At 44.1% G+C, this 13,935-nt stretch overlaps 1 protein-coding gene across 1 annotated transcript; it reads left to right on the top strand.

Annotated features, from left to right (window-relative positions):
- Positions 1-5,328: 5,328 nt before the first annotated feature.
- On the top strand, positions 5,329-9,493 carry Ccdc70 (coiled-coil domain containing 70). Its single transcript, XM_032918467.1, has 2 exons — positions 5,329-5,469; positions 7,761-9,493. Exon 2 carries the CDS (start codon positions 7,839-7,841, stop codon positions 8,508-8,510), a length of 672 nt encoding a protein of 223 aa, XP_032774358.1. The 5' UTR covers positions 5,329-5,469; positions 7,761-7,838; the 3' UTR covers positions 8,511-9,493.
- The last annotated feature ends 4,442 nt before the right edge of the window (positions 9,494-13,935 follow it).

The raw sequence follows: 13,935 nt of genomic DNA, 5'->3' as shown, positions 1-13,935 counted from the left end.
ATTTAGTCCAACTTCCAAAGTCCCCTAGTCTATGGCAGTCTCCAACAATCTTAAGAGTCCAAAGTTCAAAGTCTCTTCTGAGATCCATCCAATCATAACTGTAATCCACAAATCAAGATTAAAAGAACCAACTGGGCAACTCAAACTCTACATTTAAAGCTGACATCAAGCAGCTTTTCAGATCTCCAACTCCTTTTTCATCTTTGTTGACTGCAGCAAACTCCTTTTCCTGACTGATTCTACTCCCCTCAGCAATATTCCTCAGAGATATCCATGGCTCTGGCATCTCAAATATCCTGAGGTCTCAAGACAGCTTTAGTGTTACAGCTTCTTGGTTTCAATGTCAGGATCCACATGATCTTCTGGGCTCCTTGAAAGGGCTGGTGTCTTCTCCAGCTCTGCCTCTGTAGCCTCTAAGCTCAGGTTGATGCACTCCACTGCTGCTATTCTTAGTGACAATTCCTTGGTACTGATATCTCCAATATGTTGGAGTCTTCTGCTACTTACTTAACTTCACCAATAGCCTCTCATAGAGTTTCTTCCTTGTTCACCCAAGCCTCAACCTTTTGCATGACCCCTTCAATCCTGGGTTGTCAACTGCAACTGAGGGCTGCACCTTCACCAATGACCTTCTATGGCCTCTGAGGGCAAGCCTCAGCTGCCTTCATGGACCCCTTCATGTCTTCAAACCCATCACTATCTGGGTGATTCTTACATTACCAGTCCAGCTGCAGCATGAGGTACAAACTCTATCTCTGGAACACAGCTTCTTTGTGCTCTCCATCAAAACTCTTCCCAGAAGACTTCTCCTCCAGTGATACTGGTCTTGTCTTAATCACACTAATTACTTAACTCCAGCTGACCAGTATCAATTGTCCCAGTCATCCTTTTTTATTTTGACTCCAATGCCAGAGCCACATGACTGAAGCTGCTGGAGTTCTGCTGTTTCTTGCAGGAGTTGGGAAAATGGCCCCTTGTTCTATTACACAACCACTAGCTTTCTCTCTTCCAACTCTTGCTGAAAAGTGCTGAAAAGTGGGAAACCACAAGAGACAACAGAAGGGCCAACAATGGAAAAATCTCTGAGAGAAGAGAAACGAGGACAAGTAGATTCTTCTGATTAATGCAACAGTACAAGATTCTTAGTGAGGAGAAGCCAAGATTGGAAAATAAGGCAACCCCACCCTCTAGTGGCAAGTCACAAAAAATAACCCTTCCTTTTGCAAGATGCTTTTTTGGTCATAGCATTTCTTCTCCTTTCTCAATAAACGTTTTTAACAGCACTACTGTCCGTCCTGTGCTTCTGCCCTTTTGCTATCTGGATAGTTGTTTACACACATGGGATGAATGACAGAGTGCTGGACCCCACAGTAATAAACCCTTTTGAGATAAATGAACAATGAAAATGTTTAGGAAAAATGCTTTAATCTGTCCATCTATTGAAATAACTGGTATTTCAAGAGAGACGTGAAAATCATACATAATTCCAGTAGATCATAATTGCGGTTAAATCAGTTTTTAAACAAACTTAGCTCTGTCAGAAAGGTGAGAATATTTCAGCTGGACAGATACCTCTGTCAAAAAGCAATTGACTCCCTGTAAAGACCTGAACCTGAGCCCATGCCCCAGAACGCACACTTAAAAGCCAAGTATTCACAAGCCCATACCCATGACCCCAGGGCTGGGAAAGCAGAGACAAATGTATTCCTGGGGCTCAGTGATAGATCAGGCTAGCACATGTGGTCAGAGACAAACTGCTGAGAGATTCCATCTCCAAAGAAAGAGGATAAGGTCTAAGGAATGACAGTTGACAATCTCTGCTGACTGCCATGTGAGTGCCACATGTGTTCTGACACACATACACAAACACCTGCATGGGCCTGCATGGACACACTCACACAACTAACATGAGTCGCTTTTGTGTAAAACCAGGACAAATTATCATTGAGAAGAAAGCACATGATTTTACACTTAAAACATGTGTTTAAAAAAAAAACAGCTGTGAATTCCTCTTCCTGCTGTGACCTCTGGGGCACAACCAGCTGTCCTGAGCAGCTGGCTCTCTCCCGGAGCTCCATTTTCCCACCACCTTGCCATCCAGTACATCAGGCCTGCAACACAAGAAAAATCCCTCCCCCTCCCCCACACAACCCCATCAGTAGTCAGCTTTGTTCTTCGGAGCTCATCTAACTTGTAGGAAACATCCACTGTTCCCTGAATTCCACTGTCCGGCCTAAAGCTGCCACATAGAGACCTGCTGTCCCAGGAACAGCCAGGTAGTCTGGTCTTCCCAACACCCGGGACAACAGGAATACACATGGATAATCAGGTGGTTAAAAGTCAGCATAGGAACACAGTCAGCAAGGGCAGAACAACATCGTACCTTCGGAGCACAGCTATCCTACTACAGCAAGCCCTGGGTGTCCTAACACAACTGAAGCACAAGAAAACAACCTCCAACCCAATCTTATAAAGATGCTACTGGCCTTTAAAGAGGAAATGAATAAATTTTTGAAAAAACACAGGAAAATACAAATGAGCAGGTAAAGGAAATGAGTAAAACTCCTCAGGACCTGAAAATTGAAATAGAAGCAGTAAGAAAACACTAGACCGAGGGAATCCTGGAGGGAAAAAACTAGGGAAGAGAACAGAATACCAGGTACAACGTCAGCAGCACATGTGTAGGGGCTAGACTAGGCTCAGGTATTTTATGCCAATAAATTTGCAAGTCAAGTCAGCTACAGGCTCTCATTTTGGAAGAATGGCAAGTACATCATTATCTTCTTTGAATGTAAAAGTATCCCCCAACAGCCCACATACCACAGGCTGAATTATCAGGTCATGAGGACTCCCAGTTTACCAATGGAATTGGAAAATGTTTCATATACTTGAAATTAAACAGAAGACTTATAAATAGCATGTGCAAAGGTAGCAAAAATGAAAGTACAGTAGATATTAGGGGAATTTTTCTTTTTGAGATATAACCTATCTTAGTACCTGAAACTTTGAGCTCACGTCATACCTCAAGCTGACCTTCATCTTGTGATTCCTCCTGCTTAATCTCCCAAGTGCTGGAATTATTGGCCTGTCCACCTCAGAAAAGAGTTCAATTGAATTATACTTAAAATCATAAAATGCAGGGAATATAGAGGAAAATTGCCTTAAGCAAAGGAATACATCAAGCCTTAATAAGATCTTGCCATTTGCTTCCTGGATCAGTCTGAAGGACAATATATTAAATGAAATAAGCCAGACAGAGTAATAAATCCACCAGTATCTGGTCTCCCTGCCATGTGGAACCTCATAAGAAATCACAGCATGTACATAGGAACAGAATAAAACAATGGTAGGGTAGAGAGGGCCGAAACAAGAAGTAGGTCAGAGAACAGAGGTAACAGAGATACAGGATACATAATTCCTGAGATAGAATTGTGTTGCCTGGAAGAGTTTTGATAAGTGCTGGAACCAGCTGGTCAGTCAATATGGAAACCACGACTGGAGTAGTGAGGATGATGATAGGAAAGGCAGAAAGAAGATGCAAGTGACAAGCATAGGAGGGTTGATGGTCAATACCATGCCAGTCATGAGTACTTTCCCAGTGTCTTTTAAAGGTAAGCAACACAAAGCGTGACTAATTCGAGGGAGATAAAGAATGACCACAAATCCTTTGCTGGCAAGTTTATGGTATACGATATCTATGTTTGACTAAGGCCATTAATCACAAGCAGGAAGCCAGTCAATGTTAACTCCAGAAGTGCTCCCTACTGATAAGGAAGTAAATTTTAGGTGCTCTTAACTCACTATCCCCCAAATGACAGTGATATATCTCTGTGAAATATCAGATCTGTTCATTTTCTGGGTTGTAGCAAAAATTTCACTACGTTGAAAAAAATCTGGTGTTGAAAATGGAAAAACTAAGTTGGGGAGCTTAACGGTAGATTTAATCTGATGGGAAAGGGATGCATGAACTCCAAAGCAGGTCCACTGATATTCTCCAGTCCAAATGACAGAAAGAAGGAAGCCAAAGAAATAAGTTTTGGAGTTGTGGGCCACCATCAGCTGCAAACTGAGGAATAATGTAAGTCCCAGAAAGGGGCAAAAAGATAACCAAACCTGCCTGACATTTGGTGAAGAACTACGTAAAGTCTTCCAATACCAAAGGATCCCAACAAAGTCAACCAGGATAAACTAAAGAGACGCAGAGCAAGTCACATCCTAGTCAAACCACCAAAGGCAAGACCAAACACAGCAAGAGTCCTCTATTCCATTGCCCTTCCTGAAACAACAGATGAAATCCAAGGTAACAGGTACCATTGGCAAAGTCTGAGGTGAATGAACCTGTTAGGGTTCAATCCTTTTCAAGGGTCCCCAATCCAGGGCCTCATCTTGATCTCCAACCTGTGACTCAGAACTGAGAATGAATGAAAGGGTCACTGCAAGGACTGCTGGGATGAGCCCAGGAGACGCATCACTGTGACTCTGATGTGACAATGTCCGCCTGCCCTCTGAGGGCTATAGGGTCCTCCCAGTTGGGAAACAGCTAAGCAGTAAGTAACCTTAAAAATAAGTTCTAGCCTGGTGTGGTGATGAAGGCCAGACACCTTTTTTATTGAATTTAAAAGTATCTATATAAGCACATAGTCAAGTTTCTATTGTCCTTGATATATAGTACATATATAAAGACTCAATCTCACCTATTTTATTTCTTTTTTTAAGAGTATTTGTTTTTTTTTACATTTTTGTGTGTGTGTGTGTGTGTGTGTGTGTGTGTGAGAGAGAGAGAGAGAGAGAGAGAGAGAGAGAGAGAGAGAGAACAACTTGTAGGAGTTTTCTCTCTCCTTCCATTCTGTGGATTCCGGGAATCAAATACAGGTCGTCAGGCTGGGCTGTAAGTGCTTTTACCCACTAAGCCACCTTGCTATCCTTCCCAAAGATAATGTAGTGGTCACTTGATAAAAACTTGGGGATAATTTTTTCCTCTACTATTCTATTTCAGGAAACTAACATCCATTGAGCTGCTGTTTCTTGAACATCTGCTCTGTGGCAGAAATCATACTAGGCACTGTGCCTAGGGATGTCAGAGTGCCACCAACTGGGCAGGAGGGTTCTGAGTCTGAGAGGCTGTGAGGAGAGGCCGCCTAGAGAAGGCATCTCCTCACCTAAATCTGAAGGGATCCACTAGGTCAGTTAGTTCAGGCTATCCGGGTTTTGGGGGAGGGGACTAATGGAATGGAAGTGAAGAACTTAGGATAGTCCAAAGATTCTAGATGAAGAACCACATAGTGACACAAACAAAATCAAAATTCTGAATCAGTTATAGTCACCCCACACTTTTTACTATCTGCCGGGCTACAGAGACAGCAGGAAAATATATCCACACATAATGTCAAGTATATCAGGTAATGATAGGACACTGGCAGATAAACACGGAGAAGAAGAAAGGAACAAGAATTGAAGCCCACCCAGAAGGTGAAGGAATCCTTAGAAGGGACATAGTTGGTGCTTTGGTACAGAAGTAAAAATGTTCAGGTCGTGTCTAGAAAACTAACTATGTCACATGGAGCGGAGTAGAGACAGGAGAAAGTAAAGATATAGACAGAGTTGGTTGGCTTTTCTTTTCAGGCTCTAGAGTATTTGATGGTTTAGAAGCAGGTATGATACAATAGTACAAAACCTTAGTAATCCAATGAGGGGAGACTACACTGTCCAGGCAGATATCTAGAGAGCAAGATCAACACCAGAAACCATAGAAGCAGAGCCACATATCCTACCTACAAGTGGCTACTGGAAGATGGAGCAGAAAAGTGAGTGCCTCCAAGAGATGTGAAGGGTTAGAAATGATAGGGCTTGGTGACTGAGAAGTCTGGTATAGGAGGGAAAGAGGTCAGAGGTGAGCCTCTGGCTTCTGGTTTGTGTTACTGGAGTGAGGTGAGGTCAACAGCCACACACATAGCATAGCTACCGTCTTTTCCATACACACCCATGTATACACACACACACACACACACACACACACACACACACACACACACACACACCATTGGTAAGGTTCACCATCCAATTGCCCGGTGCCTTGTAGCAAACGGTTTTCACATACAAGCCTCCCAGTGTAAGCACGGACATATTGGGGGAGGGGGTGCTTCATTCCCTGATCCCGTGCCAGAAGAGAAGGGGAACACAGGGCAAGTCCGGATCATGCTGCTCTACAGTGTGGGGCTTTAGTGAAGACCACTGAGGTCAAGAGCTCAGCTTTCGAGAAGCACACAGTGAGATCTGCGCACCTGAGCACACACACTAGCTACATTCAGCTTTCCCTGTCCTCTAGGCAATCATCTTGCTCACCCTGTGACCGGCCTTGGTGCTTAGCTGAGTTATGGGCTACCTGGATATTTGCCACTTTGACTACACCACAGTGTTTAGAATCCTAATCCTCTCCCTTCTGCTCCGACTTCCTACTTCCCCCTTTCCACTCTTCCCTTTCCCTTCTTCCATTTCTTTTCCTTCCTTTCTTCTCTTTTCCTTTTCCTTCACTTTCTCTTCCCTCCTTCCACTTCCCTGTCTTCCCATTTCTTCTTATTTTCCTTTTTCCTCTCTTGTCTCTTCTCCATGCCTCTTCCCATCTTTCTTCTCTTTTTCTCTCTTCTTTCCTCTTTAACTGGTGCTTAGGGGTTTTTATGAACATATTTTTTATATGACACATATACAGTCACTACCCGAGCAAAGAAACAAGACACTGTCCTGCCCCCTCCCCCCCAGCTCTTCTCAGATTGGCACTAATCACTGCCTGAATCATTACTCGCTCCCTGAAATGTTCCCCTGCCAACCACTATCCTGTTTAAGCTCACGTAGTTGCTTGTATTCTTTGGGCTATAACTCAAGTATGTTTCCCTATACAGTAGGGGTTTTTGCTTGTTTGGGATCTTTATTCTTTCAAATCCCTTGATTCTTTCACCACAGTATTCATAGGCTTCATTCATAGTGTTGTATGTACTTCTGCTGCGTATTGAAGGAATTTACCACCGTGTTGTATTGCTTCTGCCTGGCATGGATTGGGCTGTTTCCAGACTGAGTGTACACAAACTACTTGAATATGTGGTGTCGGTGCCCTACTCACAAATTAGAAGTTCCCTTCAGTTGGCATCTGGAAGTGAAACTGCTAGCTCATTTGTGTCATAACTAAGTAGCAATATCACGTGAGTGGTTTTCAGGTTCCACAGTCTCACCAATATTTGCCATTATCTCACTTTTTCTCATTAAACCTCTGTTTATTGAACATGCTTTTTTGTTAAAATAATTACCCTCCCTCCATTGGTGGGGCTCCCCATCCAATTGGCCAGGTGTCTTGTGAAAACAATTTTCACACAAACATGAATGACCAGGAACCCCCAAGACAGAATTAAGATGAATCTTGAGTGGCTTTGACAAAAATGAACCCTCTAGAGACTGTGACAACTTACTACTTAAAAGGAGAAAGCAAATGACCTGCAATCCTTCCCTTAAATTATCACATCACCCTTGTGTTCTTTTATTCCTAGTTTAGCACCACTGTTTTTGTTGTGTGAGATTGGTTTTGGAACACTAGACTTTGTATCAACCAGCTCAAAGCCACAGTCACCCAGCATTCTTCTGTACTAAAGATTCTTTCACCAATACAACTAAAAGAGCAATGATTAAATTCTCTCATATAAGACAGCATGTTCCCAAGCACTGTTCTCTGGTGAATGTTGCTCATAGACGTCTTCTCTCTGATGTACTCACAGGATTTGGCCAACTGACCTGGACGTGGCCAACAGCCCTGACCTCCAACACAGCCATCCATCATTCCAGCTGATTGGGAGATGTTTCCCTTCAAGGTGAGCAAATGGATGGGGCTAGCCTGCCTCCGTTCACTGGTACTGCCCTCACCCAGTATCCGTCAGAAGAAATTAATACACAAGCTACAGGAGGAAAAGGCTTTTCGAGAAGAGATGAAAATTTTCCATGAGAAAATAGAAGACTTCAGGGAAGAGATCTGGGAGTTCCGAGGCAAGATCCGGGCTTTCCGGGGCCAGATTCTGGGTTTTTGGGAAGAAGAGAGACCTTTCTGGGAAGAAGAGAAGATCTTCTGGAAGGAAGAAAAAACCTTCTGGGAAATGGAAAAATCTTTCCGGGAAGAAGAGAAGACTTTCTGGAAAAAATACAGAACTTTCTGGAAGGAGGACAAAGCATTCTGGAGAGAGGACAATGCTTTATGGGAAAGAGACCGGAATCTCCTTCAGGAGGACAAGGCCCTATGGGAGGAGGAAAAAGCCTTGTGGGTAGAGGAAAGAGCCCTGCTTGCAGAAGAGAAGGCTCTGTGGGAAGATAAGAAGTCCCTCTGGGAGGAAGAGAATGCCCTCTGGGAGGAAGAGAAAGCCCTCTGGGTGGAAGGTGGTGGCTTCCATCTCCTTGGGGAGCAGAGGCCCCAAAATGGTCCCTACAATGTCAATGAAGAGTCACAGTCAACCCCCTTCCCCCGAGGCCGTGCTTAGTGAACGCTGGACAGAGAGGGCCATGGGTGCAGACATCACTGGTTGGGATTGAAGTCCAGGGTGACCCCCATGTACTAGAAGAAATAGACATTAATTTGTCTCTTTGCCATGAAAGAGATAATAAAGTCTTGAAGAGAGGTTTGAAAACCAGCTCTTCAAGGAAGGTTGGCTTCATTCTCCCTGCCGTGTCATCTGATTCTGTGATTCTTGTACCTAATCCTCCAGATTGTCACTGACCACTGGGGCTGGCAACAGATAGTTTCTCATTGTCCTTTGCCTGTGTAGGGGTTTGTAGGGTTGTATAAAATAGACTCAATGTCAGACCCAGACATACAGGGAGGAGCTGAGACATCCTGCCTCTGCCGCCCTGTGAGGGTGACCACTTTGGCTAGTCTGGGAGGCCTGAGTTGGGCTTCTTCTAGAAGTCTGTCAAACTCCTGGAAGTAAGAGAAAGGGGCTTTAACAATGGCCAGAGGCCCAAGAACATTCTTTACAAGCACTAACCTTTTCTAAGAGTGGAGACCAAAGTAGACTGGTGGGATGATCCAGGAGTTATGACAGTCTTGTCTCTGTATCCTTGCACTCAAATAGCTTTCACTGTATGTGACTCTGGGTTTTCAGTTCCTTAGCCCTGTCCCACTGACTTGTGTGAGCTTTCCTACTACTCTGGGTTGACAGAGAAATCACAGCATCCATTGATGAGAGAACAGAGACCCAGAAAGGCAAAGTGATTACACATGGCCAGGAAAAGAACATATATACTCTGCCCTAGTATCCAGATCTTTCTCTAATGCAACCTGGCTCATGGGAGTTCTCTTCAGAGACCATCTACCATAATAGGTAGTGAGTCTAGTAAGGGAGTTGGGTCACTGGAACTGTGTTCTTGAAGAGGACAGTGTTTAACACAGGCATCAAAGCAACCGAACAAGCAGCCATGGATCAAGACCTCCAAAGCTGTAGGCTCAAATAAACTTTCCAATCTGGAGGGTGATAACCTTGGGTATTGTGTGTAGTAATGGAAAAACTTGCTGACTTGTAGAGAGAACAAGATGATGGTTTAGACACTCAGATCTCAAAACTGATCGTTGAGGCTCAAACCCAAGCAGATCTAGTCTGAGTGGATGTGGAGTGGCAGGAACACCCAGAGCAGCAAAAGGTAAAAATCAAGCAGGCCCCGGATTCTACCACATGGGGAAAAACCAGAGAGTAGTGAACACCAAATGAAAAGTATGAGCTAGGAAGAACAGCTTAGCAGGAAAGTGTTAACTTAGCATGTGTGAGGTCATGGTTTTTATTCCTAGGATGCAAAGAAAGGGAATGGAGCATAAAATATAAAGCAGTTTGAAGCAGGAATTAGAAGTACACACTGAGTAGAAATGACCCTCTCCTCCGTTTCCCAACGAGACCACCAGAAGCAACAGCATTTGACAAGTGCCTGGAGAAGCTACCCAGAGAAGGTGTGGGTCTCACCGATTGTCTGTTACCCAGCACACAGTTGTAACCTTTCACTATGTCAGGTCTGCTCTTCCAGATCTAAGTAAGAAAATGGGCAGGTCAATGAGCCAGCGTGTCTCTACATGGTGAAGGCCTGGAAAGACAGGCTCGTGGAGCAATTCCTTGCTTTTTTTGTAAGCTATTTGAAAGCATGCCTGGGAACTTGTAGAAAGGTTTCCTAGAGGGGAAGATGGCTTGGAGAATCTTACCAAGAGAGTAGGGATGATCTGGATGCTAAGACATAGGATACATTGCAGGTACAGAGAATGGGAAAGCACAGTGCTTTGGGGAACTGCAAATGCTAGGTTAAAGGGGAGAAGGAGAGGCATAGACTAAGGAATTTATAAAATAATACTGGTGGGATGATCCAGGAGCAGTGTGAGTAACAGAGAGCCACTGAGGGGTGGCAGGGAAGAGGAAGATATATTTAAAGGTAAGGTGCTAGAGACCAAATCCACCGCCTTACATGTGTTAGAAGAATTGGCCGCCACTGTTACACCTCCAGCTTGGGCTTGAATCTTAGAAATGGCATCTGACTGTTCACATGGAACTCACAGAGAAATGGCCTAGACCTCACCTGGGAGCATCTCCTAGAAAGAGACTCACAGGCCTTGATCCAATCTATCAAATTGGGGTCCTGTTGAATAAGGTCCCTGGGTTTATTGTCTGACTTTAAATTTGACAGCATATTTCTATAATCAGAATGAGCACAGGAGAGGGCAGTGGAGAAATGGTGAGACCAGTCTTCTGGACACAGCAGAGTCCAGGGAAAGGTGATGGATTGGGATAAAGCAGGAGCGGGGTTAGGACAGGAAGACAGCCATTGAGAGACAGATCGGTATCTGTTGGCTAAGGGATAGATAGGACTGAAGGTCATAGGAGAAGCAGATAACCAAGATGTGGGCTCCTCGCAGACAATGAAGGGATCATTGTGCCTGCCTGATACTAGGAAGACCCAAAGGGATCAGGAAAGTAAAGAGCATAATCTAGGACATGCAAGACTGCAGGTCTCCATAACCTGTTTGGTCAGTGCTTTGGATCCCCTGGAGCTGGACTGTAGGAGGTTGTGGGCTACCCAGTATGGGCTTTGAAACTCTAGACCTCTGGGAATGAAACTCTAGACCTCTGGGAATGAAACTCTAGACCTCTGGAATAGTAGTGTAATTTTTTTTTTTTTTTTTTCCGGGAGCTGGGGACCGAACAGGCCTTTGTTGCTAGGCAAGCCACCACTGAGCCAAATCCCCAACCCCAGTAGCAAGCACTCTTAATCACTGTGCCTTCTCTTTAGCCATGTCACTAAATTTTATTTTATTTTATTTCTCTTGAAATCAATTTTTTGTTTTTTCATATATTTACATTTCAAATGTTGTTTTCCTTCCAGGCCTCCCCTCCACAACCCCACATCTCATCCCCCTCCCCCAATGTCTTTTCAAATGAGTCAATAGGAATATCTCTACGCCTGCTTCCTAAATGTAAGCATATAGAGACATCGTGGCTTTTCCTAACTTATCTTAATTAATTAAAATAATTAATTTTACTTTCCCAACTCAAATAGTCCACTTTCTTATAATCATCAAAGCTCTGAGTTAGTCTGAATCCTCAAACTCAGGAAGATAGTGAGCTGACCAAGGCAATCCCATCTTCCTCTAGCTTACTGCAGTTTGTGCGTTTCACCAAACTGCTCCCTGGCCCTGCTAACCACATTCTGCTGAAGAGACTGTTCTAGTCCAGTCACCCCTGCAGCTCCAAGAAGTCCGTTGTTTTACTAAACCAGAGTTGTTAAAGTCTCTGTTAGGAAAAACTACTGAACCTTCTACCCCTGGTATGAAAATAAAGGTGTCTCAATCTGACTATCACTGAAGGGTACTCTCCTGTGTCTGTAAGATGAGAGACATCTGGAGGCCTCAATGAGACAGTCATTCAATGCTAAGCTGCACTTTGGCTCTCTCCATTGGTGAGCTGTTACAAGGGAGATATCTACTAAGAATTCCAGGGCCCCGTGCCTCTCATACTGGGACTGGAGACCAGTTCTAAGATGGACACTGTGTTTCTTGACCTCCCAAGAGGTAGGTTCTGATATATAGGCTAGATCTCTGGTCTGGTCTAATAAATCCTGATGAAGATTCCTCTCTGGCACCTTCCTCCAAAAGTCAAGATTGTAGTCTTAGGATGTTCTGGTCAGAAATTTCTGTGGATGACTGACTGACTGATTGGACAGTACAACATACCAATTCTGTCTCAGCTGTTGTTCTGTGCCTCTCCACTTTCCCCTGAACCTCCTTGGAGCCTAGAGGGTGAGCCAGCCATCCCTCAGATCTCACTTTGGTTAATGGCAACCAGAAGCCAACCTGGACACTCTTTCTTCTTTCCTCTGGAGTAGTTCTTCTGCCCTGGTCACCTACACTAGGACAGGCAACCCAACCTTTATTTTTTCTTTTTTGTTTTGTTTTAATGGTTCTATTAGCCATATGGTAAACTACTCTCTACTTCCTCCTGGTTCCACCATATTTCCCCTCCCCTGTCTCTTCTAACTCCTTGTCTCCTTGGTTCCAGATCCCTTGGGATTACCTTCTCATTTCCACAAACTCGTCACACTGGAACAATCTTTTGACACCTCCTCCTTTCCTTTGTTCTGCTAACTGTGCTGTTTAATTCCAGCTCAGACATGGGGTGGAGGGGAAGCTCAGTCACTCAGACATGGGGTTGGGGGTAAGCTCAGTCACTAAACGGACTCCTCTCTGATGTATGTTTTAAAAGATTTCTCTTTGGGATTTGGTGATGACTACAGTCAGTGTCACCAAGAAAGCTCCATAAATTGGCCGCCTTATGGCATAGGCTAGACCCAATGGTTCTTAGACCCCACATCACTAGACCTGCCTGTCTTGTGGTTACAGGAAGCCCTGATACCCAGACCATTTCCCCTACATTGATCAATGGTTAGCCCTAATACAACCCCTCCTTCACACTGAAAGTTTTCACTCTGAGCCATCATCCCAAAGATGACTTCTCCACTCATTTTTTTTTTTGTCTACTACCTCATGTCATCATTCTACCTTTATAGTAAGGATGAGGGTACAGCCTCCCGCTCACCCCTTCTTGCATCGTCCTCCTTCATCTCTACCGCTCCCCATGGCTTATGGTCTTGATCCCAAGACCAAGCTCAGTCAATTCCTGTCCCCTGCTCTGCTATCTACCCCCTTGTATAGACCAACAAGAATGTTTGTTCCTAGCTTATGAGTGACCTCTATGACAAAACACTATAAAATGGATAGATTCCAAATGCCTCGATCTCTTAACAGACCCCAGGCCTTCATCTCTTTCATCAAGTCTACTCTACAAATCCACTTAGAATGACTGCCAGCAACTGCTTTTGACTGTTCACATCCAAGCCGTGAAATGTTTTGAGATTTTCTTGGCCACAGCTGCCTGTAAGGAATAGAAAAATAACTTTGAGGTTTTTCCCTTCCACCCACCCCAAATGGGACCCTAATACGCCCACTGGGCCTTCCTTGAATGCTTAATGGGAAGCTTTTAAAAACATTCGTTCCTTTTGACACTGTAGCCATGAGAACAACTGGGCTCTACATTTGGCTTTTGTTACCCAATCTTCTCTAGGATCCAGGGATAAAAAGCTCCAAAGACTTGAGAGTTTCACAGGGCATAAACACTTTGCAGCTTCTAGAAGTGCCAAAAAGGTTTTCATAATTGAGATGAAAAATAAAAACAGACAGCTCAGACTGTAGATGGGCAGCACAACGACAAGCTAAAATCATGGTTGCTACCTCCAGAGTTGGCCCATTCTGAACCAAAGGATGACCTCATCTGGACAAAAGGTGAACCTTGATGAGAAAAATAGGTGAAAATAAAAGCAGCCTGCACAAGAACAAGATCAATGTGTTTACTGCAAGCCAAAGAGCTTTTGGAAAAATGA

Source organism: Rattus rattus, chromosome 13 (assembly GCF_011064425.1).
Source record: "Rattus rattus isolate New Zealand chromosome 13, Rrattus_CSIRO_v1, whole genome shotgun sequence".
Taxonomy (NCBI): domain Eukaryota; kingdom Metazoa; phylum Chordata; class Mammalia; order Rodentia; family Muridae; genus Rattus; species Rattus rattus.
This window is presented reverse-complemented; position numbering and strand designations above follow the sequence as displayed.

Coding starts and splice junctions, on each gene's coding strand:
- Ccdc70 (XM_032918467.1), top strand. CDS start 7,839: ATGTTTCCCTTCAAGGTGAGCAAATGGATGGGGCTAGCCTGCCTCCGT.